General features: G+C 50.3%; 2 protein-coding genes across 5 annotated transcripts in view; both read right to left on the minus strand.

Moving 5' to 3' along the window:
- The window catches only part of POU2F3 (POU class 2 homeobox 3), an 80486-nt gene extending 59795 nt beyond the window's left edge, over window positions 1–20691 (minus strand). Inside the window, exons 1-4 of one of the 4 annotated variants that reach the window (XM_075909803.1) lie at window positions 11807–12012; window positions 10224–10308; window positions 3539–3592; window positions 2724–2792 (exon numbers count right to left, since the gene is read on the minus strand). In XM_075909803.1, coding sequence (XP_075765918.1) covers window positions 2724–2784 — 61 coding nt within the window. In that variant the 5' untranslated portion in view covers window positions 2785–2792; window positions 3539–3592; window positions 10224–10308; window positions 11807–12012. Of the gene's footprint in view, window positions 1–2723; window positions 2793–3538; window positions 3593–10223; window positions 10309–11806; window positions 12015–19715 lie in introns of those variants that run through there. The other 3 variants (XM_075909801.1, XM_006133637.4, XM_075909800.1) reach the window with 3 other exon arrangements.
- Window positions 20692–21410: 719 nt separating this feature from the next.
- OAF (out at first homolog) overlaps window positions 21411–24459 on the minus strand; it is a 28976-nt gene continuing 25927 nt past the window's right edge. Inside the window, exon 4 of the mRNA XM_075909804.1 lies at window positions 21411–23785. Within this exon, the coding sequence (XP_075765919.1) occupies window positions 23511–23785 (275 nt within the window). The 3' untranslated portion in view covers window positions 21411–23510. The remainder of the gene's footprint in view (window positions 23786–24459) is intronic.

The following is a 24459-nucleotide window of genomic DNA, read 5'->3' on the forward strand; positions in this document are numbered from 1 at the left end:
ACTTTGTGTTTCCCCTCTGTGAAAATAGGTCATCATATTTCCACCAGTTCTGGTAACACAGGGAAAAGTAATGAGTTATGTTTTGTTGACAATTCCCATCAGAGCCTTTAGCTTTGTTTTTTAGATCTAGAGCCAGATCTACGGAGGTATTTGAGTGCCTGAAGAGGCAGATACATGCCTAACCTGCTTTGGCACTCCAGAAAACCCCAGATGTCTAACTCCCATTAAAAGCCAATGAAATTAAATGCAGTTCATACTAGGCACCTATCTGTCTCTTTAGATGTTTGTAAATCTAGCTCTAGAACTTTTCTATTCTTTTATAGTTACAGCATTTGCAGCTTGGTAACTCTTGCTGGGAGGAGACAAGATTCCTGGGGGGAGAGAGAGCTGTTTGGTTTGTCCTAACTTATTTGATTTTTTAAAAATGGAAGAAAACCAGCCCTCGATCATCAGCCTTTCAAAGGGGAATTCTCCATTGGAGCTTGTAAACAAAATAGGTTACTATTACGAATTGCAATAGTTCTGCCCCGACAATATGAATCATTTAAAATAATATGAACTTTCCAGGAAGTTCAGTAAATGTGTCTGGTTATTTATTAATTCACGGGATAACAGTTTCTTAAAAATAATATATGGGACTAGATCCCTTCAACTGGCTTAAATCCACTGGCATCAGTGGCTAGAGATTTGACACACAAAACTCAACCCAAAAGTGTGATCCTATGCTGAGGCCCCGTACATTCCATTGAAGTTTGGGAGGAAGGGAAAGGAAGGGAAGAGATCTTAGCAATTCATAGGATCTAGGCTTGAGTGTTTATGATAGCTAGGGCAAAGGCCTTGGGGATAATACCATGAAGCTAGAATTTCACTGCAGTATCTGCTCACATGTTGTCACACTTTCTCCCTTGTTCGCTCACTTCTGAAGTTCCTGAACTATCAGGCAGCCACAGAGGTTAAGAAGAGTCTTTAAAAAAACCTAACAACCAGTTTGTGGCTTCCGATGGAACAGACGCATTTCCTCCACAACTGACTTTACTGACTTTTATTTCTCTGCACGACTTCAAAGCCCTTAAAGCAGTATTCCCGCCGATCCAATTATTCATTCATGTTTAAAACAAAGGTGCTTTACCTGTGAGCATTCCAACTCATCACTATCAGAACCAGCTAGTTTCTGGCTTAAATACAGCTAGTTACTAAGCCAGTTTAAAATGCATGCATTGTGTCTAGTGAGGCCAATTCTGATCTCAGCTCTGCAAGTTTCCTATCAGTAACCCCACGGACTTCAACAGAAACTACTCCGCAGTTAACCAGATACAACAGGTCCCATCACTACATAAAGAATTGATACTAGAAAGAGCACTTGAGTCATGTAATGAGCTATGGGTCCCCAGGCTTGAAACAATTAAAATGAGATTACGGTTATCTTCCAGGAATTAAGAAATATGGGGACAGAGTTTCACAAGAGTTCAACTCCCATGTAAGCACCAAAATAACTGGCCAGATCAGGAGCACATTGGGCGTGTGATTGTTTGGAATATTTAGCCCTCCCTGTGAGCATGGAACACTTACAAACCTAGCTCTGAATTCTTTTCAAAATCACCAGGGAAATCCGGGCATTAGGATTTTTGACATGGGCTTCAGTGGAGTGAGGATTCTGACTGTCCTCTTCTATGTAGAAATTTGCGATGACTAAAGGAGGCAGTTCTGGCTACCCAGAAATGTCCCAGGTCTGAATTCTAATATCTAAATAAAGGGCTAGTTCACATCCTATTAAAATGTATTGAAGATGATTTGGCTGTTACAAGATGATCTCATCTTCCCCACGTCTTTTTAAATTGAGGACATCGGAACAGCCATGAAGTCGCTGTTTTGTTGCAATGTGGGCAGAGATTTTTCACTGCCTTCAGCGGCAAACGAGCTCGGCACAACACATGCTCCTGGGTTCTGAAAATCTTTTTAAAATTTTGGGCCCAGATTTTGACGCCTGCGTGGAAGAGGAGCCCTTTTGAAAACCCAGCCCCAGTTGTGAGCGCCACCCACTTAAAAATATGAGCCAGAGCTCTTTGGAATCTTTCTCCGTAAATCCCTGATCCAATGCCAATTATAGTCTATCAGCGCCTGCTTGAATATTGCAAAAGATGAAAGCAACGCATCCGGTATATTGCAGACTTTTCTCCAGTGGGACTAGAGGATTTGGCACAAAATTGTGCTACATTTGCATCCAAAACAGTTAACCCTAAGGTCCCATTCATCGGCACTTCTTATTCAAGGAGCACTGGAGTAAAATGACTGCCGTACTAATCCTTATAATAACTTTACAGATTCCAAGTGGCATATACATCAAAGAGGAATGTGACCCTGGGAGTTTTATATGAAGAAAGGCTTCTAAACAGGCCCGGAAATACAATAAAGACCTATCTGCGTAAGGCTGGGTGCTTCAAGAATCTATTAATATTATTAACCCAGTTGACCATCTGTTGGGTCTATTTCAGTGCTCAATCATGACGAGCATTACTGAGTTTTCAGCTGGTCGCAGTGATTAAGCAACGATCTTTCATTCTGATCCAGGCATGAGCTCCATTCTACCCCAGCGCAGATTCTTGATCAACACGCCAGCTGGTGTGAAGAGTCCGACGCAAAGCACAGAAGGTACTGTCCAGGCACTGTTTCATGCCTCCCCCTGCTAGCCCCCCGAGGCCGGGAATGGAGGGAGGCTTTCTTACCTGGTTCCACTTGGTCAGGTTCATTCCGGGCTTCTGTGGAGTCTGCCACCTCGCTACTCATCTTGAGAGCTGAAAAGAAGTCACAACTGATTTTAATATCAGGTCACAGACCCAGGCAACAGGCACATGTGGGTTTCCACCGAACAACACGAATCCATGTGTAATTACAATAAACCATCAGACTTTCAAATGCTCTCTTCCTCAGCATAGAATATTCATCAGCTCCAAAGACGCCTTTTCCCTTCGGTTGCTCGCCACAGTTCCCTCCTTTCCTTCCCCCTCCACAATACGCCACTGGCCTTCTCGCCTCTGGCATCGTTCTTTTCTGGCATCATGGGGAGTCTCTGGCTATCGGGGTGGGGGCTCCCCTTTCCTTATTGGCCCCTCTCCCTAGTTAGCCAACGTACACAGCTCTGAGGAAAATGCCGAACCGTCGTCGCTGCTCAGTTCGGGGCCCATTCACTAGCTCTCCCAACCACTTTCCCCCTCTCCCATTGTTCAGTCCACAACGACGATGTGTCTGGTGCTGTACAAAACAGACAATAAAGGCCCCTAGAAGAGGCCCGCACAGCAACGAAGAGATGGAAAACCTTGGACGGAGCTTCTCTTTCGCCTTCTTTCTCCTGCCGGCTACCTCCCCAGTTCGATTTGTCCCCTCACTCTCACTGCTCCCCCCTTGTTTGCTCTTCCATGGCCCAACACACAGAGCCTGCCCCTCCATTACAAAGTGAGGTCCCAAAGCCCATCCGGAACACACCCGTCTCCAGCATTTCTGCCTGAGCCCCTTTTTTAATCTCAACAAATCAAACATTTACCCTTAAAGTGACAGCTGCTACCACACCTCAGGTCAGAGCCTTCTTCAGGGGCAGCTGAAAGAAAGGGAAGGGGAGAAACAGTCAGCTTTACCCTAACTTGCCGTATGGGTCATCTCTTTATCGAAGACCCGAAGTACAGAATCAGTTGAAGGAGGAAGAATACTATAGTCAAATTCGCCTCGACTCTCCCTTTCCCCCTTTCAGGAGAATTTTAACCCTTTTCCAACCCAGCTGTACAGTAAATAAATAAATAAAGAACAAACTGATTGATTTGCATAGGCTTCCAAGAGCCAATCCCCATTGAGGAAATACACTGATTTGCATGAGGCAATAATAATACAATATGCAAGCAACATATGTGTACTCATGTGGTTTGGCATGGATAAAAGACACAGGTGGAAACCTTCCCCTTAAAGAGACAGTGCCCGATTCAGGCAAACTTTTTTAAAAGCATAAACCAATTATTTTCATGCAGCTGGGAGACAGAAGAAATGAATAGTTTTCATAGCCACTCCCCCTGTGTTCACTGATGCCGATGCTGCTTGATGATATTCCAATGAAGTTTTAATTTCTTGGATAGAAAATGTCTCTTTTGACCACGTTTAATTTTTTCTATTGTGTTTATAACATTTTGTTGGTCAACAAGTTTTCAAAATGGAACCTGATGTTTCATTTTGGTAGAGGAGAAAAGTAACTCCAAGTTTAAAAAGTGTTTTCTACTGGAACAAAAGTTAAAAGGGCGGGGGGGCAAAAGTGGTTTCTGGCTTACCAAAGCTCCATTTGTGCCTGGATTTTGGTTGGGGGTCTTTAGGCAATCAGCATACAATCAATTGTACTGCTGTCCTGCCTAGAGTCCAGACTGAGATTGCAGTTTCAGCTGGGTGAGAAGTGCTTTTTAGCCCCAGGAACCATGTTGACCAAAAATACAAACCAAAAGATTTTTGTTTTGTCAGCAGAAATTCACAAGCTTTTGGGATTTCATGAAAACAAAAAAGCTCCCCAAACTAAAACCAAACATGCAAAACGTGGGCTTTGCAACAACCCTCCACCCTCTAAAAAAGGAATCCAAAACGTTTGGACAAAAATTCCATTTAAAAACCACACCCTAAAAATGCCTTGTATTTCTCGGCCATCCAGATCAGAGGTTTTCAACCTTTTTGAGGATGCTCAGAAAGTTTCAAATGCAAAGGCAAACTCCTTCGGCACTCAGGCATAATCTGTGAACTCCCAGGAGTCTGTGGACCATCGGTTGAAAACCACTGAGCTAGAATGCGAATTCTGATTTTGTTTGCAGCAATGTAACTTTATTGGCTTTGGGAGAGTGACTCCTTGTGTACACCATTGGGAGAGAAGACTCAGGCCCTCTGTTGTTGGAATTTTGGGGGCTGGGACTCTTGGTCCCAGCTTCAGTGCTGCCAACTCCCACGATTTTCTTGCCAAGTTTTGGATATTTGCTGTGTCTGTGAATGCCCCAGCCTGAAACTATCAACTTTCATTAAAATATATATATTTCTAGCCCCTGTGGTTGAAAAACAGAAATTGTGACACCCTACAGGCTCAAATAGCAGAAAGAATTAAAAAACTCCAAATATTCATTTTTTAAAATCTCATGATTTTTAAGACAATTGGGGGAAGATGGCTCTTGATTTTTTGGAAATGCTGAAGCTGACATCCTTTTGAGGATTCCTCTATAGCAAGCGAGAGATAAACCCAGGCGTAGATGACTAAAGAAATGCCAGACTGCCTTGTGCTAAAGGAAACACCTCTTTCGTTACAGATTAAGAGCCCTACCAATACAAATGTGACATTTAACCTGCACGAGAAAACACAGACACAGCAGTAAACAATCAATTCCCCCAGATAAAGTCTGCTGTTGTACTGGAAGCCAATTTAAATTCATAATCTTCCTATAGTTTCAAGTTTCCACTACAGCTCTGCTAGGTAGGATGTTCACACAGAATAAGCAGGATAATATACTTGATGCAAGAAAAGATTTTTTAGTGTCGTGTGGATATAGGTCTCCCAGCAAATTCTCCTCATGGAGATGCAGCTTCTATGCAGAATGCTGAGAATATAGTTTATACTAGTTCTCCAAATAAAATAGGGTATACAGGCAAGCACAACTAGCCATCTTGGTCCCAGGATATTAGCAACAAAAGATGTGTGCGATAATATCTTTTACTGGACTGATATCACCTCAAACACTGTGTGTCACACACACACACACACACACACACACACACACACACACACACACACACACACACGGGTTGCCAACCATCAGTAAATTTATGGACAGTCCATAAAAAATTAGCCGAAATTGGACATGTCCATAAAGTTCTTAAAAAAAATTGAGGTGGCTGTATATTTCATAAAAGTGCAATAAAATTTCAAAAAACAGCAATTATTCTATAGCAATTACATTTCTTCTCTGCTGCTTCAGCCATTTTAATGTGGAACAGTGGAAATTGGATGTTTTAGTTGTTTATTTATGGTTAACAGTATCAGTATTCGGATGTACGATCACAAAATGGAAAACTTCCAGGACCATGCCTAACTAAATGAAAGTGAGTTAAATAGCATATTGTTCTTGTGATCTATGAATGACAAGAATTTACTTTTCACTTTTGGCCATTTATGTCATCTTAATATAGTATAAAAATTATGTCTGTAAAAAAATGTGTCTTTCTGTAAATTTTTCCCATTTTCTCCGTAAATGAAATTTCTGTGGGTTGGCAATCCTGACTGACACACACACACACACACACGCACGCACGCACGCACGCACAGAGTTAGCTGGCTTTACTGCACTTTTAAAGATAGATCTGGCCTGTGGCTTTAAAGAGAAACTATTAATCAACAAATCATGTTAGCTGACATTGTCAAATGAATCTATTGAATGTCTCTGGGGTTTAGTTGCTCAGTTCACAAGGGCACCTCACCAACAGAAGTGGGCCCAATAAAATATATTACCTTACCTACCTCTCTAATTCACATAGGCTGCTTTGACAATTCTATTCATCGTAAAATACAAAAAGCAAACAAACAAAAAACGAACTAAACATGAGCGTGCGTACATACCCCTCTTTGCTGCAAAACAAACCACAAACAAACTCCAAAGGCTTTTCCTAATCTGACACAACACGAGGGCAAGATGTTCAAACCTACGAGCTAAACATACTCCTACTCCCATATTTAGACCCCTAAATAAGAGCAGTCTGATTTTCAGAGGTGGCATGTTCCTCCAAGTCACTCAGTGACAAAAGGTTTCACTGTTCTGTAACAGGCCTGACAAACTCACTACGCCTAACCCTTTGTATTTATCCAAGACTTCAAATGACAGCTAGGCTCCTGCTGGTTGTTACTATCAGTTGTGCGCTGGATGTATAGATTTTGCTTAAGGGAGCTGTGTATCAGTACGGAAAAAACATATCCTGAGCAACTGCATCACGGCAGGCATCACCAGCAGACACAGTTTCTCTTTCAGACCAGGAGCGTTCATGCAAATGAAGCATTGTCCCGTTCCACAGCGGGCCTTCCCACAGTTTGAATTGCATGCTCAAACCACAAGGCATGAAGCCCACAGGAACACACCAGAAGGAGAAAAGTCTTATTGAGGGTGCACCTGGGCTAGAATTGGGGGGACATGTAACATACTTTGGGATCCAGGCACTGTGGAAACCTCTTGAAGGGCCTGGGATGTCCATGAGCATTTGAACCTCAGTTTTGACTGAAAACTAACAGCTCTGCCCAAAAACGATTCCTGAGGAGAAAAATCTGCTTTGCTATATAGGAAAGGAAACCACCGGGAAGTGTAAAGCTAGGGTTGCATTTTGCCTGTGAACCCATTTCTGTTCCTACTCATCCTTATTCCCCAGAGCTGTTAAATCTTCACTTTGATTGGGTCACTCAGAGTCTAGGCCAGTGCTGAGACAATATAAAAGACCCGAACCTGAGTTGTTCCAGACCAGCTGCGTGTACCTGGCTCCTTTGGACACAGCTTGCCTAGTAATTTCAGTGAGTGTCTAGTGACTGGCTGGACACTGCAGACTGCTCTGAGGATTCAGCGGGTGGTGTGCTCCTATCCTCACAAGCCTGCACTGAAATGGGACGTGCATAGGTTCAGCACCACTGAGAATCAGCCTGACCTTATTATGTACGAAGGTGCCGATATAAGAATTTAGAAGCCTGCCTTCAGCGCGTACCCTGCCAGAACTAGAACACGTTTGCGGTGGATGGCAAACCCCTCCCACAGTCAACATCCTTTCTATCCTAAATGGCAAAGAAACGACTCTGTTGGTGCAAGTCTTCTGATTTCGAGGCAGTTATGCCAGCAGGGAATTTGGTCACCGAAACTTGCCTAATCAGTAGAGCTGGTTGGGAATTTTCTGACAAAATGTTTTGGTTGAAAAGCTCATTTCTGATTAATTTTTCAACAACATGGGGTTTTTTTTCTCAGAAGAATTCTGAAGTTGTCAAAACATTCTAAAGGAGAAAAAAATAACTATAACTCAAGTGTGCTGGTTCTTTGCGTTTTGCAATTGAAGCTACTAATAGTTTTAATTTTTTCAAAAGTGGTTGAAATCAAACCAAAACATTTTGAAATGACGGCGTCCACCTCTTTCAGTTAACCAAAACCAAACCATTTCTCAGCCTCCGGATAGTTGTGAGAGTTCAGGTTTTTGTCCTGTTTCTGGACGGGCACATTTTTTAAAATCTGTAAAAATGGTGGAGAATGTTCTGCCTGGCTCCATTAATCAGTTTCATTTGTGTATGTAGCTACTTTCACCTAGGGATGTAATAGTGTAGTCGATTAACTGATAAGCACAAGTTTTTTATGCATTCCCCCCTCTCCCTGACAGTGAATTTTTTATCAGGCTGGCCAGCAGCCCTACTCAGACCAGCTTGCGCCTGATCCAGGACCTACCCCCACTACAACTCTGCATTTAAACTGTATTAGGAGCTAGGTGGGCAGGCAGCCTGGCTCAGTTCTGGCTCACACTGATCCAGCAGCTCAGATCTCCTCCCTGCCCCCCCCCAGACAGAGGCTGCTGCCACCCTGCACTGCTGCCTCTGTATCAGAGGCAGTAGCATGGAGTGACAGGCAGCCGGTCCATGAGTGGAGCTGGTTTTTAAACAGGCTCCCCTCACGGACCTGGTCCCGCCTGGCCCCCCACGCTGCTGCCTCTGACACAGAGGCAGCAGTGCTGAGTGGTATGGGGCTTCTCAGGAGTGGGGCTGGAGCATACCGGTTGCCGGCTCCACCCCTGGGGACTATAGAATAGTCGAGTAATCGATAAGAATTCATGAAGTTACTCGACTATTCAATTAACCGATATTTAACATCCCTACTTTCACGAGCTGTCTTTCCTGCCTTACATTTCTGCCGAGTTTGGGCTACAAGCCATAGGGGAGAAGTTTCCATCCAGTCAAAACCAAACAGTTTTCATTGGAATTTAACACGCGATTGAAACATTTCTAGAGATCAGAGGGTTTTTCTTCTCAGAGTCAAATATTTGACTTCAATGACACTGGGTGACAATTTTTTTTTAAAAATCACAACAAAGCAACACTTTGCGAAGATCCGAATAGCCACAGTTGTGGGTCAAATCATCAGCTGGAGTAAATGAGCTATGCTGATTTATACCAGCTGAAGCTCTGGCCTGTCTATGAAACCCAAATGTATCTAAATGACAAGAGCAGACAATCAGTTCCTCCCTCGCCTACTTGCCAATACGCGAGTCTGGATTTGGGTGTTTTTATTGCAACTTTCAAATCGCTTTTGAGGGCCAGGCAACCTACAAGGACAAACTTTTCTTTCCGTGCCCTGAATTGCCATCGATTGCTTGGGAGAATCATAGAATCATAGAATAATAGGACTGGAAGGGACCTCGAGAGGTCATCGAGTCCAGCCCCCCGCCCTCAAGGCAGGACAAAGCTCCGTCTACACCGTCCCTGACAGATGTCTATCTAACCTGTTCTTAAATATCTCCAGAGAGGGAGCTTCCACCACCTCCCTTGGCAATTTATTCCAATATTTGACCCCCCTGACAGTTAGGAATTTTTCCTAGGCAAGGCCCTCAACCGGAGTCCTTTGTAGGTGAAATGTTACAGACTGGTTCAAAGTCACATGAGATTAACAGGAGTCTTTCTGGTGACTAACAGACCCAGGAAAGCTTTTAACGGCCTCCACCAAAGTTTCAGATCAAGTGGGGCCATCTGAGCCACCAGCAGTGTCCATGACGCCGCAACGAGCCTGATTCAAAAGCGGAGGGGTTTGCTCTGGAATCAGCATTCCCTTCTGCTCCCACGACTTATGGGGATACCTGTGAGGCAACACTATGCAACTCCCACGTCACTTAGTCTGGCAGCCAGAAGGAACCACAGGGCTAAGTGCGTGTCCAGCTACCTCAATAGAGAATCTACTTTCTACTGACTGCAACCAAATCTTCCCTGCTCTCTTTGAGGAGAGAAAAGAGCAGGAGTGTTTCCTGCCCCGCTGACGGCCGGGCACTGCCTCACTGCGGACATGCACGGTGCGTGGAACATTTCACTACGGTTGTGGGCCCGGGGGCGGGGTATTCCCAGTGTTAACCCTGTACCTAATCATAACACAGAGTAGCCGCGTGTGTGTAGAATGGGCATGGATTCTGAGGGCCTCCACTTTTTGCTCCACGTTAAATACCTCGAGCCGGATTTTCACAGGCGCTGCTCCCATTGACAGCAGTCTGGGAAGTCGTCCGTGCCCCAGCTCTTGTGAAAATCCGCTCCTAAAAAAATCCACGTCCACTTTGTAATCTTTTGGCCCGGCACCCGGCCTGACCCAGAGAGCATGAGGGGTTTGTGGGGAGAAGCCGGCCCTGCTCACGCCTGTCCGGCCCCATCCAGCCGCTGCTGACGGTGATGAAGTAGCTACTCCCACTGACACCGCAGTGAAGTCCGTATCCGCGGAGCAGAGCCGCTGCGCTGCGTTCGATTTCGCGCCTGCTCTCACGCACCCCAGTGAACGCTCACAGCAGTGTTGCAGCCCACAACAGTGGGCATGGAAATCTCCTGGGACAGGGGCCTGTGTTTATCGCCACGGAGCTACCCCCCTAACGCGCCCTGTGCCAACAGCTGGGCCTACGCTCGCCTGGAGACCGCTCGCCACGCCCCCAAAGAAATGCACCCCCAGATCATAGCTGCCCGCACGCACCTAGATCTGCGTGTCCTCCAGCACCCCCCCCCACCTGGTTTCAGGGGGATTGTTTTGCTTGTTGCACTCACCCCAGACCCGAACCCTGTCCGCACACAACAGTGCTAAGCTCCAAGAGGGTGGGCTTCTTAGGGCAGCTGGCTGGCTTGTCAGCGGGGGGCAGGCGCTGCCCAAGTGAGCACAGAGCCTCTGCTGCCCCCGCCGCCATGCTGTGCAGCTGGAAGGTGATTTCCCAGGTCTATACTCAGGTTTTAAGCCGAGCCAGCGACGTCACTCAGGAGTCTGGAAAACACACGCCCAACCTCCCGATGCAGGCAGCCCTAGGTCGACAGAAACCCCCTCCTGTCGCTGTGGCAGGCATCCACACACAAGCACGGTAGCATTTCACCCCACTCCATGCCTCCCCGGCGCCCCCCCTTCTTTGTCTTCTCTGCCCCCTTTTCTCATTTCAAATCTCAGCAACAGCATATGACCCCTCCCCATCCTTCACCTCCCCCCTCACCTACAACAGGGGTGGGCGAGACATGGCCGGGGAGCCAGATCCGGCCCGCCAAGCCTTTCAGTTCAGCCTGCGCCCCCCCCACTGGGCCCCCAAGCAGGGAGCAGCCCCCCTTTGCGCAGGGGGTGGGAGGGAGGGAGGGAAAGGAAGAAGCTTTGTGTGCTGCGAACCCCCTCCTTCACCCAAACCCCCTCTCAGACCCCACAGCTGCTCCTGCACCCCAGTCCCCTCCCCTGAGCTCCGTTCTGTACCCAACTTCCGTCCCTGACCCATGACCCTCTCCGTAGGAAAGTGTGGCCCTTGACCACCCATTATAATTTTGGAGGGGTCCCCCATCAAAAATTATTGCCCACTCCTGCCCTAGAAGCTGCTAACTCTTAGCAGCCACCGCCAGTCCTTAGCTTCACCTCCTGCCCCCACGTGCAGGAGACCTGAGCCAACGGGGTGGCGGTGGATGGGTCATGCACATTTGGAAACATTCCCTAGCCCACTCCCAGCTTGACTCCGAAGCCTCTGCCGCCTGCTGGGTTGCACCAGAGCCCGTCCTCCCTTCCCTCTCTCCGGGACCTCTTACCTGTGTGCACAGACTCCAGAGTCACCATCCTGCCGGTGGGACAGAATCCACAGCATGCCCAGCCTCCTACCGCCGGCCCCACGCGGGCCTGTGTGGCTGCCAGTTTGCCGCCACCCCCGGAACCAGGCTCCAGGCAGTTCCAGAGCACCTACACCTGCATTGCCCGGTGCCACACTGGCCCAGGTGAGCACGCTGTGGACTTGGGGCCACGCCCCCCCCACTGCGCGGCTTGGCAGCATGCAGCTGTTCTGGAATCCTGGCCGGCAGCCCATGCAAAAAAGCCAGGATTTGCATATGAGCAACTCTGGAACTGTTGAGTCCCTGAAGCACTAAACCGGGGGTGGGGTGCTCAGGAGGATGCGGCAGCCGTCTCCGTAGGCTCAGCGCTGCGTACACCTGCCTGCCCTCCCACTGCCAAGCCTGCAAAAGAAGGGCCTTTGCGGAGACCCTGTAGGAACCGAGGTGGGCTCCCTCACATCTCTGTGCAGCCCAGGGAGGTCTGGGTATGCCGGATGGAAGTCACCAAAGGCCTGAGAGCCAGGACTCTGCTGCCCAGACTTTAGATCTTCCAAGCCCCGAACAGACATAAGTTTCTACTCCAACCATCGGATCCAGGTGGGTGACTCCTGCATCCCATGGGGATCTCTGAGGTTGGGCGTCTGCCCCGGTGGATCCAATTGCCGGGACAGGGTAATTAATTAAATGAGCCCTGCAAACCCAGGGTAATTAACGTTCGAACCTGCAAGACACCCATCTGTCTAATGGGGAAAGGCAAGCACATGAGGTGATTTCCCAAAGAGCCGAGGCAAAGTCGGGTCAGAACTCAGGAATTCCTGCCTGCCAGACCCGTGGTCCGTCCACTAGACTCTACAGCCACTTTATGGCACCGCTAGCCTCCTTGCTGCTCCCCATCTGCTGTGGCCAAAGCGGAGGGACTTGCGCCAGGAGACTGGAAAGGCAGAACGAACCACACGCGGCTTCTTTTGGATGAGCTCACAAGGTGCCGACACCAGAACCCTGCTGGGGTGCCTCTAGAGGAGTCACTCCATATTTGTATCAGCATAACAGAGGGCAGAATCCGGACCCCGCCGGGTGCGGTGCACCCAGACCCCAGTCTCTCAGCAGCCTGGGTGGGCCCACAGCTCTCATGGAGATTTCACACACTCTCTCAGTGCACGTGAAAGGCCCACGCATCTGCCCCGAACACCGCCGCACGCCGCTGCTGGGCAAGCGCGCGCTACGAAACGAAGTTGGCCTAAGTTGCGTGGCTGTAACACGTCCACAGGATGCTGCTTGTGCCGGGGAGGTGTGTCGCCACCAGAAGCTCTGGTACCCGTTTACCTGCCAGTGCAGGGCCTCCTGGGCCGAGTTTGGAAAGGCAGCCACAGTCCATGTAAGCAACACCAGGCCTACAAGATGCCGCCTCGGCCTAATTACGTGGACTTAAGCACCAGGCTGCTGGCGGAGGCAGAGTCATGACGTTGCTGGAGTGGCACAGGCAGAAGGGATATTTTAATGCAGTCCCCCAGGGCCGACTTATCCATTAGGCACAGTAGGCACAGTGCCTAGGGCCCACGATACTTTTAGGGTCCCATGAAAATGTTTGAATTTCTTTTAAAATCAGAAGAAAAAAAATGAACTTTTAGGGTCAAAGAAAATGTTTTAATTTTTTTCCTCACATCAGAAAAAAACGAAACTTTTAGGGCCCACGAAAATCTATTCAATTTTGCCTAAAACAGAAAAAAATAAAACGTTGAAGTATTTAAAGTTATATCCAAAATCATTTTTAATTTTTTTTATGGAGGAAGGGGCCCACGAAGGCAAAAGTGCCTGGGGCCCACGAAAGGCAGAATGCGGCCCTGCAGCCCCCGAGCGGGAGTAAAGTGCCGCTGGCTCTCTAACTCTGCTGTGGAGACAGACCTCGGCGTGTGTATTCGCTCCCAGAACCACCTGTGACTCCTCTCCCCCCCGACTCTTTAAGCCAGGCCTTCTCGTTCACAGGCCCTTTGAACGTCTGAGCTTAGCTCTGCCCAGGCCTCTGTGCCGGGAATCCATCCTGACGGTTTATGAGCGCTCCGTCGCTGCCAGGTGCAAGCTATCACACATCCATTTCTCTCTCCCTCGCCAACTTTCCGGAGCACTCAGCTTTCCCACACGCCGCACTTCCTGTTCCATGGAAATACAGGTTTCGCCCAAGCATGGGAGGGATCATTTTGCCCAGCGTCCAAACCCCCTGGGTTTGAGAGCCTGAGTCAGGCGCTGCAGCGGGGAGAGACGGGGAGTAGGAGGCGATGGTGCGGGAATCCCCAGCGTGGGGGAGAACAACAAAGCTCGTGAAGGAAGAGACAAACAAACAGGGCAGGGAGACGGAGAGGGGAAAGCAGAGGGGAAGTCGGCGGCGGAGGGAGGCGATTCTAAGGAGAGTCTGGGAACATTTTAGGCACTCACGACCCGATTTCAAAGGACACGAGTTAGGAGGGGAGCTTTGCCCACATCAGAGAGGGGGCAAGATTAGGCTGCATGAGCTGTTCATTTGTCTCTTGCAATCAGTGCGGCGTGCAGGGCCAACCTCGCTTCTTGGGCTCTCCCGAACCACAAGGGGCAGTCTCTGCAGCTGGGAGCTGCTCCAGACTTGTGTCCTGGGTGGATCGGGCACGGAGGAGACCACCGCATATGCTGACCAGGGAACTGATTGCACATGCAACCTTCTCCTCACGCGATACCACTAAGTTTGGTCAGGAGCCATCTTCTAGGGCATGGGCTCAGTTCTAATGTGCTCTTCCTCCACCCTTTGCTCCAAGCAGGCAGCCATCTGTGGGGCTGAACGCAGTGCTAACACCACGCGCTTCTTGCAGGACAGGAGGCTGGCCTGGGCCCTCGCCTGTACCTTGGATGCATCTGGCTAGCTAGCTCCTGCCTTGCCACCTTTCTGGGCAGATGCACAGCACCTCCTGCTGGTCCATTAGGGGACTTTTGATGTGAATTCCACAAAGGATTAAATGAACGCGCATGCACACACATACACATACACATACACACACACACACACACACACACACCCCCGGGGAGGAACATTTTAACATACCTGGTGAGTCACTCATGGATTTTAAAATAGCCATTCTTCTACAAAGGAATTTTACCACCCAATTAGAGAGAGAGTCTGCAGAACTGGAATTCATCTACAGATGAGACACAATTACCCAGGGCTTGAACAAAGATTTTGGGTACGGCTAGACTTTAGGGGCACATTTGCACTTCTGCTTTTTTTTGTGAAAGAGCAAACGTGCTCTTTTGGAAGCCTCTGTATTCCTCGTTCTACAAGGAAGAAGGGGGCTTTCGAAAGAGGGGGTTTTCCCGACTTTTGGCCCAGTCTAGACGGGCCAAATGTCGGAAAAGCCTCTTCTGACAAAAGAATCGGAAAAAGGTACGCAAATGCGGAGTGCATTTTGCGTACCTTTTTCTGACAAAAACTTGTAGTCTAGCCATACCCATTAACTGGTGGGTGCATTACAAAGCCAATTTCTCCTGCTATTAACATCTGCATTTCCACATCAAAAGCTATGTATGGGACACATCCAGCCCATTTAATTAGCCTCATTAACATGGGTCCTACAATTGACAGGTATTACTTCTACTGTTATACAGGCAGTCCCCGGGTTACGTACAAGATAGGGACTGTAGGTTTGTTCTTAAGTTGAATCTGTATGTAAGTCGGAACTGGCGTCCAGATTCAGCCGCTGCTGAAACTGACCGCCAGTTCTGACTTACATACAGATTCAACTTAAGAACCCCAAGTGTCCTCAAGTCAGCTGCTGCTGAAACTGATCAGCGGCTGATTCCACGAAGCCCGGGGAAGAGCAACTCCTTGGCGCTACTGGACCAACCCAGCAGCACCCCAGCTGCTCTGCCCCAGGCGTCCTGATTCAACTGCTTCTGAAACTGATCAGCAGCGGCTGAATCAGGACTCCTGGGGCAGAGCAGCTGGGGTGCTGCCGGGTTGGTCCAGTAGCGCCAAGGAGCGGTGCTGCGGGACCAACCGGTAGCGCCCCACCTGCTCTACCACAGGCCCCGGGCTTTGCTCCACGTCTCCCTGGTCTGCTGGGGGGGGGGCACTAGCTGCGTCCCCCCCCAGAAGACCAGGGAGACGCGGAGCAAAGCGGCGGAGGACCCGGGCCGGACCCACGGTGCTTCCAGATCAGCACCACGGGTCCGGCCCGGGTCCTCCGCCGCTTTGCTCTCCGTCTCCCTGGTCTGCTGGCTCCCCCAGCAGACCAGGGAGACGGGGAGCAGCTTTTCTCACCCCGGAGGAGGCAGTGAGAAAATCCCCGTTCGTAACTGCGGATCCGACATTAGTCGGATCCGCGTAACTCGGGGACTGCCTGTATACAGGGCTCGACAAATAATGCAATCTACTTGCCCGTGGCGAGTACAGGCAGTCCCCGACTTATGCGGATCCGACTTATGTCGGATCCGCAGTTACGAATGGGGCTTTTCTCTTCCCAGAGGATGCGGGCGGCAGGACCGCCCAGACGCACCGCGGTCCCGCCACCTGCATCCTCCGGGGCGAGAAAAGCTGCTCCGCGTCTCCCTGGTCTGCTGGAGTTGCTCTGCCCCGGGCTTCTTGGAATCAGCCGCTGATAATTTTCAGCAGCAGCTGACTTGGGGACACCTGGGGTAGAGCTGCTGGGGTGCTGCTGGGTTGGTCCCCGCAGCGCTGAGGTGTGGCGCTTGGGGACCTACCCAGCAGCGCCCCCGCTGCTCTGTCCCAAGCATCCAGATTCAGCAGCTGTTGAAACTGATCAGCGGCTGATTCCAGGAAGCCCAGGGCAAAGCAACTCTGCCTCGGGCTTCCTGTAGTCAGCTGCTGGTCAGTTTCAGCAGTGGCTGAATCTGGACGCCAGTTCCAACTTACATACAAATTCAACTTAAGAACAAACCTACAGTCTCTTTCTTGTATGTAACCCGGGGACTGCCTGTAGATTGTAACCCAGAAGAGCCGGGTTTGGGCGATCAGCGCATGTGCAGAACGATCTGTGCATGCGCAGCTCGCCAGACAGCGCAGCTGGCAAGCGGGGCTTGCCGCGGTTCGGCGAGCCTTGGTTATATATATATCTTGGTTTCTGTTCTTTCCACTCCAATTCATCTGATGCAATGGGTTTTACCCATAAAAGCTCACGATTCTATATATTTAGGTTAGTTGCTAAGGTGCCACATTGAGAGTGAAACCAATTAGAAACCATTCTTAGTAAAATCCACAGGCAACATTTTCACAAATCAGTTTCCCAGATGCTGATTTGAAGAGAGGCTGAGCATGGTCATTTCCTATTTATTTGGACTGAAGTTGTGATGCTTAGCACTGCTGCAAGTCAAAGAAGCATGCTGGGCCCCCAACTCCTACCCAAGCTGTTGCAGGTAAGAGCAATAGCCACTTTTAAAAGTTTGGCTGCATATGCTGTTTAAGACCATTCTTGGGATTTGTCTGCAAGAACATTTAGTTTCTGGCAAGTCGATGTAAATCTACTACACAGAACTGTATGGACCAAAGTACCCCCTCTAATCTTTTCCATCCATGTGTGGAATAAATTTTGTTATGTGCACCGAGGCATGTGAGAATGTGCACCACAGAGAAACACAAACCTAGCAGTGAGTGCTCTGCTAACCAGCTGGGTGGCACTGGAATCTCTCCCAGGCGGCTGCACAAGCGCCCAGCTTAACGGGAACACTTGTAGGCCCTGCTGCCCTTCACTCAAAGGCCTCTAGTGGCTTTTAACCTACCCCCATTTCAAAGTGGGAGTGGATTAGTTTAATCTATTGCAACTCAAACTTTGCTGCATCATGTAGCTAATCTAATATATACAGGAAAATGTTTGTATGTTTGTGCGCTAATAACTTGGGCACTATAAGAGCTACTACAACCAAACTTTGCATGGGGTAACCTTTCCTCCAGGAGAAGGTTTTAAGGTACTTTTGGACACAATCTGGCCTGAGCTCAAGCTGTAAAAATCAAAAAGTAACCCGCCGCGCTGCACTGCAGGGGCCGCCCTGCCCACTCTAGGTCTCGTGCCCGCTGCCCTGCCCACCCTAGGTCCTGTGCCCACCACCTGCGGCCCCCAGCGCCATCCGGGACTTCCCCCTCCCGCCCGCGAGGTTACATAAGCGACTCTCTTCCCTCCCCTACCCCCACTGCCACTCAGTGCCCCCATCCCCATGTGCACAACAGCTCGGGCACCCACCCTGCCCCCCGCGTCACCTGCAGCCCCGGACGCAAGCTGGGGCGCCCCTCCCGCGTGTAACCTCCCCATCACCTGGCGTCGCACCACTCCCCCCCGGGGATGACACGGACCTATATTTTAATCCCTATAGAAATCAGTGCAACTTTTCTACCATTCAAAAAAAGATTATGGACTATGGGTTTTCTACATTTTGTTCCTCCGGTTTCTCGAGTAACGCCAGGTAACTCCAGCTAGTAGTTTAGATTATCCACTCAAGACCCTACTACAGAGCATTGTTTAAAATAACACGATTGTCCATTTGGGGTAAAACAGGGCAGGTGAAAGCAGCGGGTGAATCACATCTAGAATAAGATCTTTCCAGCCTAGGAGGGATTTGCTTTCCATTGGTCTGGATTCCAGTGCAGACACTACTGCCAGAAACCCGTACGGTAGCCCTTCCTCAGGGAATGACCAATCCACACTCATCCTTGTTTGTGCTTCTTTCTCTCCACCCACCAACATCTACCCTCCTTTGGCTAAAGCTCCTGGGATGAGACTTGGCGTACAGAGCATGGCCTTCCACATAGGACCTTAAAACCTAAGCCCCCATGTCACAGTTGCAGGGCTGTTAAAGATATCCAGATGCTTTTCTTGGCAGCATGGATTTATCCCCTTATTCTGAGCCATCCTCACCCAGAGTGCAAGCTGCCAGTTTGCTCCTGCAAACAGCTGCCTTTCAGCAATGTTGACTGTATAGATGCACTGTGCAAGCCTGGTAAAGAAAATATTTGTGCCAGATGAAATTTATTCTTCTCCTGGATGCATTAGTCCCATCTTATGGGGACTGGGAAATAGCAAGAGATCTTGCAAAGAGTGGTGAACGCCTTTTAATTTGGAAAGGGGCCTGGGGGGGGGGGGGGGGGGAGAAAAGTCTTTAGTGCATGAGATGTAGCTTTCGGTTGCACTGATTGAATTATTTTAACTGGGAAGTTTATTGCCACAAATTCCCACCTCAGCTGAAGCATATTCTTCCTGTAGATGCACAGATGTTTTCCTGATTCTCAAAGCAGCTCAAGTGTGGGGGACTTTCAGGTCAGCAGCACACTCTAGTGGAGACTTCCCAAACCACACTGCAAGCCCGCTGCTGCACTTGTCTCACTAAAGAAGGCAGCAAAAACAGCGAGGTAAAGGAAGGAGCCAGCCTCCCAGCTGGGGAACCTAAGGAATTTTGGGGGAGCTGGCATTGCTAGGCTGATTTACAAGAGCTGAGAATCTGGCTGCTGCTGGTTTCCGCCTCCTGGAGCCAAGCAGAGAGACTTTTAAGCAGCAATTTTGCAAGAGCCAGGTGACTTTTGGTCCATAGTCTGCCCCTGGGGAAAATCCCAAACTTTAACAGAGGGGTTGGCATAGATTCGGGAAACCCCACTGATTCCAGATCAGGCTGCAAACAAATACATTGTAGAAAGCAAAGTGGTTTAAAGTCTGTTTCCTTCCTCTGTTACCTACCAGGCCCCAGCACTGGGCTTCCTCTGCTGCCTTTATTGGCTCTCTAACACCCACCGTGCCTTGCTGCAGGCAGGGGCCTGAACTCCTGCCTCCAGCAGTTCAAGGTCTTCGGGCTCTTGGCAGAGTGGATGGAGTATCCCTGTGCTTGGGCAGGGTGCTGTGATCTCTCTCAATTATGGGGAAGAGCTCACCTGTAACTGCAGCCCACCGATATTGCAGGATCCGTCAGTAGCACTGCTGGCTGCTTTGCTGCTCCGGATGATCAGTCTAACCATGGGTGGTGGGTACATAGGCAAGGAAAGGCATGGCCTTCCCAAAGATGCTTACACTGCCCAGGAGCGGTTGGGGCTGCATCCTGTGGCAGTCCCAGGCCTCAGCTGGCATTGGGTGTGGCTTAGTTGGGGGGGGGGAGGTTGTTGAAGGGGTGTGGTCTCAGGGAAGGGGCGTGGCTTCAGGAAGAAGGGGCGGAGCTTCATCTTGCCTTCCTCAGCTGGGTCTTCACCTGTCACCCATAAGTCTAACCCGGGGGTTCTAAACACATCATGGCACCGCAACCCCTTCTGACAACAGAAATTACTATATGACCTCTGGAGGGGGGACCAAAGGCTGAGCCCACATGTCCTGGGTGACAGAGCTGAAGTCTGAGCCCCACCTCCCAGGGCTGAAACCTTTTGGCTTTGGTGCCTGGGTAGTGGGGCTAGTGCTTTGGCTCCAGCCCCAACAAATCTGAATTAGCTCTGGTGGCCCCATTAAAATGGAGTTGGGACCAGTGTTCCCTCTAATTTTTTCCACCCTATGTGAAGAATAAATTTTGTCGCATGCACTGAGGCATGTGTGGATGTGCACCACCCATAGACACACATGCTGCCAGCTGTGAGTGCTCTGCTAATCAGCTGGCCGCCATTTGCACCTCTCCTGGGTGGCTGCCCAAGTGCTCAGCTTACAAGGAACACCGGTCATGACCCACTTTTGGGGTCCTGACCCACAGTTTGAGAACTGCTGGTCTCATCCTGAGCTACAGGTCTGGAAAGCAGCCACGGGGAAAGAAAAAGCAGCATGTGGGTCTCCAACAGAAGGGAGAACTTCTTTCTAGTAAGGCCGTTATCCAATGACGGATGGGCAGAACCACCCCCCTCAAAGGGCAAGGTGATGGGAGCGGTTGTGGACCATGGGCCACAACTCCTCCATGGGGAAATGTGGGCTTAGATACCCAGGGGATGGGTGTTCTAGGAGCATCTTAGAGAAACAACCCCTGTGCTGCTGAGCGTGTGCGGGTGCTGCAGAGACTGTCACGGCACCCCCATCTCTCGTGGGACACACAACCGCAGGCTGTCCCAGGACCCCCGCCCCCGCCTGCTCTTTGGCATGAAAGTCCACTGCAGCATGGCTGAGAATCCCCCGGTGTCCCCGTGGGATGGAACAGGGGAGCCATGGAGCCCCGTGGGATGGAACAGGGGAGCCATGGAGCCCAACCACGGTAGGGGAGGAACAGAAAGTCCCCTCCTCGTGCCCATGGGCAACCCCAGCCAGGGACATGGCCTAAAGCATGGAGGGAAGCAATCCTCGGGTGATGGGTAGAGGAAAGACAGGCACTCGGTAAGCAGAGAATGGAAACCGCCCGACAGAAGAGGGAAAGGCTGGGCCATTCAGATGGTCGGAGGAGGAAGAGGCGGGACGGGGGCAGATGCACAGTGATTTGCCCCCCCATGCCGGACAGCTGTGGTTCCCCCTTAAAGATAAAGGGGGCGCTCTGAGGCTGCCTTCCTCCAGAGGGTAACAGAAGCCCAAACTTCTCCCCGCACCAGTCACGGGATTGGGACTGATATGGTAAAGACCTATTAAGCCCAAACCGCGGCGGGCAGTCAACAACAGACAGGACTCCGCCGTAATGCTAAAAAGGATTCTTTATTGAGGTGTGGGGGCCCTGGGGTTCCTCCCTAGCATCTCAACAGCTGCCTAGCGCCATCGCACCAGGTCTCCCCGGATCCTGGCCTGGATTCAGGAATTGTGGAAACAGGGCCGGACCAACCAATACACAAAATGATGCAGCGGGGTAAGGCACCAGGAATTTTGGAGCTCCAAATTGCCCCGAATGTCATGTGTCCTGGTAGCTGCACATTGTGTATCGGCTTCACTAGCCAGTCTCATGCTGCAGCCGCCTCCCTCCACCCCCACAAGCTCAGAGTTGGCTCCTGCTGCCAGCCCCATCCCCTGCCCAGCTGCCCTCCCACTGCTCCTGCTGAGTCCTCCGGCCTGCAGGCTCACCACCACCTGCACCTCGTGCTTGCTCCCCTGAGGTTGCGGGTGAATTTTCCATCTTAAGGCAGCAGCCCTTAATCCTAAGGGTACGTCGACACAGCAGCGGTATTTCGGAATAACTCACGTTATTTCAAAATAACAAAATGGCGTCTACACAGCAAATCGTTATTTCGGAATAATGTCGACCTGGAGGTCTTCTTACTCCGACTCCTGTAACCCTCATTTCACGAGGAGCAAGGGAAGTCAGAGGAAGAGCGTTCTCCCTTTGACATCCTGCAGTGTAGACAGCGCCAAAAGCCAAGTTAAGCTATTTCGACGTCAGCTTCACAATTGTAGCTGAAGTTGCGTCGCTTAATTCAACTTTAGCTCTGCTGTGTAGACGTGCCCTAAGGAACTGGACGACAAACGCAGGCTGAGAGTGAGTTGTGGATGCTAGGGATACATCCCAAACCCCGTGTATCTATCTTACACATGATAAATAATTTGCTTTAAAAATCTCTTCACGTTTCTATTTTTTTGGTTACTTCATGTGGCAATATTTTCTTAAAAAAAAACAAAAACAACCGTTCCTCTTACAAGATGGATACAAAAATAGTTCTATGAGAAAATTAAAAAGAAAAAAAAATCTCAAATAGCTTTTTTTTTTTGGTCTGCAATGCCTGGATTTTAGGCAAAAAGGCACATGGTGGCGTTACAGCTCCAAACTGCAGCTGCTCTCGAGTGTGAATGGTGTCGCCCTGTTGGTATTTTCCCCTCGTGCTCCAGCCCCAGGGAAAGCAGGATACAGGAAGGACACAGCAGTCCGGGAGCGCCTTTCCGCTGCTTTACACAGAAGCAGGTCCCAACTCTCACCCAGAGGCAAACCAAGGCAGTGCCAGGGTCTGACAGGCGGAAACAGGCTCCAAGCGTTTCTCCATCCTCTTCTTTCTCCACTAGACCAGCACCACCAGGGGGCAAACCCAAGCTGGGATCCCCACTCCCTGCCACCGTTGCTGTCTTGGAGCGGTGGGGGACGTGTTTGACAGGAACGCAAGAGTCTAATCCCCAGCGGGGGTCAGGAGAACAAGCCAAACCAGAGACGGCCGGTCGAACCTTTCACGCGCTGAGGTGGGGGGTATGGCAACTCCTGATACCTATGGCTCCTCCGAGGAGAGGGGACAACGTCCCATGTGAGACTGTAACCACAGCAGGGCTCTTGATCTGTGGGCCTCCTGGCGTGGGAAGGACCCCACACGCCGTCTGGTAGGTCGAGGAGGCAGGGAAGGGGCCAGAGCTGCCCCCCCCCTCAGGGGAGTGGGGATTTTTTTAAAGATAAAGCCCCCAGGTCACATTTGGCTGGGTGAACGGCTACACACAAAACGGCTCCATCTCTGAAGAGGCTCCGTGCCCCGGCTCTCTGTCTCCTCCCCGCAGCTGGGAAAGCTGCCCGGTCAAAAGGCACCCCTTGTTCCCACAAACCGTCCTCTCCTCGGCCTCCTTCTGGTCCCAGGCTGCCCTGGGGCGTCGGGCAGGGCGCTCCTCAGACATGGACACGGAGCCTGTTTTCACAGTGTGAGGCAGCATTAGGGGACCAAGGAGCAAGGGCAGGGAAGAGCCTCTTGGCACGAGATACCTCCCTGGCCCCCTTCTCCCTCTGGGCAGCCAGCTCCCCCCCGCCCCCGCGAGCATCATGGAAGGACAGCGGGAGGCAGAAGAGCCGCCACTTGAAGAGATCCAGCCAGAACCTGCTAGGTCTCCTCGTCCCATAGGCACAGCTGCTTCTCCGGCACGTAATAGTCAAACCGGTAGCCCTTCTGGCAGCTGCGGATGCCGCACTTGTAGGAGGAGACCTTGCCGCTGACGTCGCGGCTCTTGCAGTACTTGAGCATGCAGGGGTACCACTCGATGCTCAGCGAGTAGCTGCAGATGCAGGGTTTCCAGCGGTCCGCGCACAGTTTGCAGCGCTGCAAGTCGGGCAGGTCGGCCGACTGGGGCAGGACCTCAAACATGGAGCCATCCACACCTGTGGGAGGAAAGGAGAGACCCGCGCTCGGCTTACGATGCTGCTGTGAGAGGGTGGAGGAGACTCATAAGGAGACCGGCTCAGACCGAAGCAGAAGGCTAGGAGGTGCGGGGGACTGGGAATACGCCGTAGGCCTTTTCCCCTCTCCGGCACCATTTCATAGAATCATAGAACACTAGAACTGGAAGGGACCTCGAGAGGTCATCGAGTCCGGTCTCCTGCCCCCATGGCAGGACCCAGTACTGTCATCCCTGGTCGATGTCTATCAAACCTGCTCTTAAATATCTCCAGAGATGGAGATTCCACAGCCTCCCTAGGCAATTTATTCCAGTGTTTAACCATCCTGACAGGTAGGAAGTTTTTCCTAATGTCCAACCTAAACCTCCGTTCCCTCCCTTTCATTTATTCGGGGGCTGGAGCACATGACCTGTGAGGAGAGACTGAGGGATTTGGGCTTATTTAGTCCGCAGAAGAGAAGAGCGAGGGGGGATTTGAGAGCAGCCTTCAACTTCCTGAAGGGAGGTTCCAAAGAGGATGGAGAGAGGCTGTTCTCAGTGGTGGCAGATGGCAGAACAAGGAACAATGGTCTCAAGTTGCAGTGGTGGAGGTCTAAGTTGGATATTAGGAAAAACTATTTCACTAGGAGGGTGGGGAAGCACTGGGATGGGTTACCT

The sequence above is a fragment of the Pelodiscus sinensis genome, chromosome 26, assembly GCF_049634645.1.
Source record: "Pelodiscus sinensis isolate JC-2024 chromosome 26, ASM4963464v1, whole genome shotgun sequence".
Taxonomy (NCBI): Eukaryota; Metazoa; Chordata; order Testudines; family Trionychidae; genus Pelodiscus; species Pelodiscus sinensis.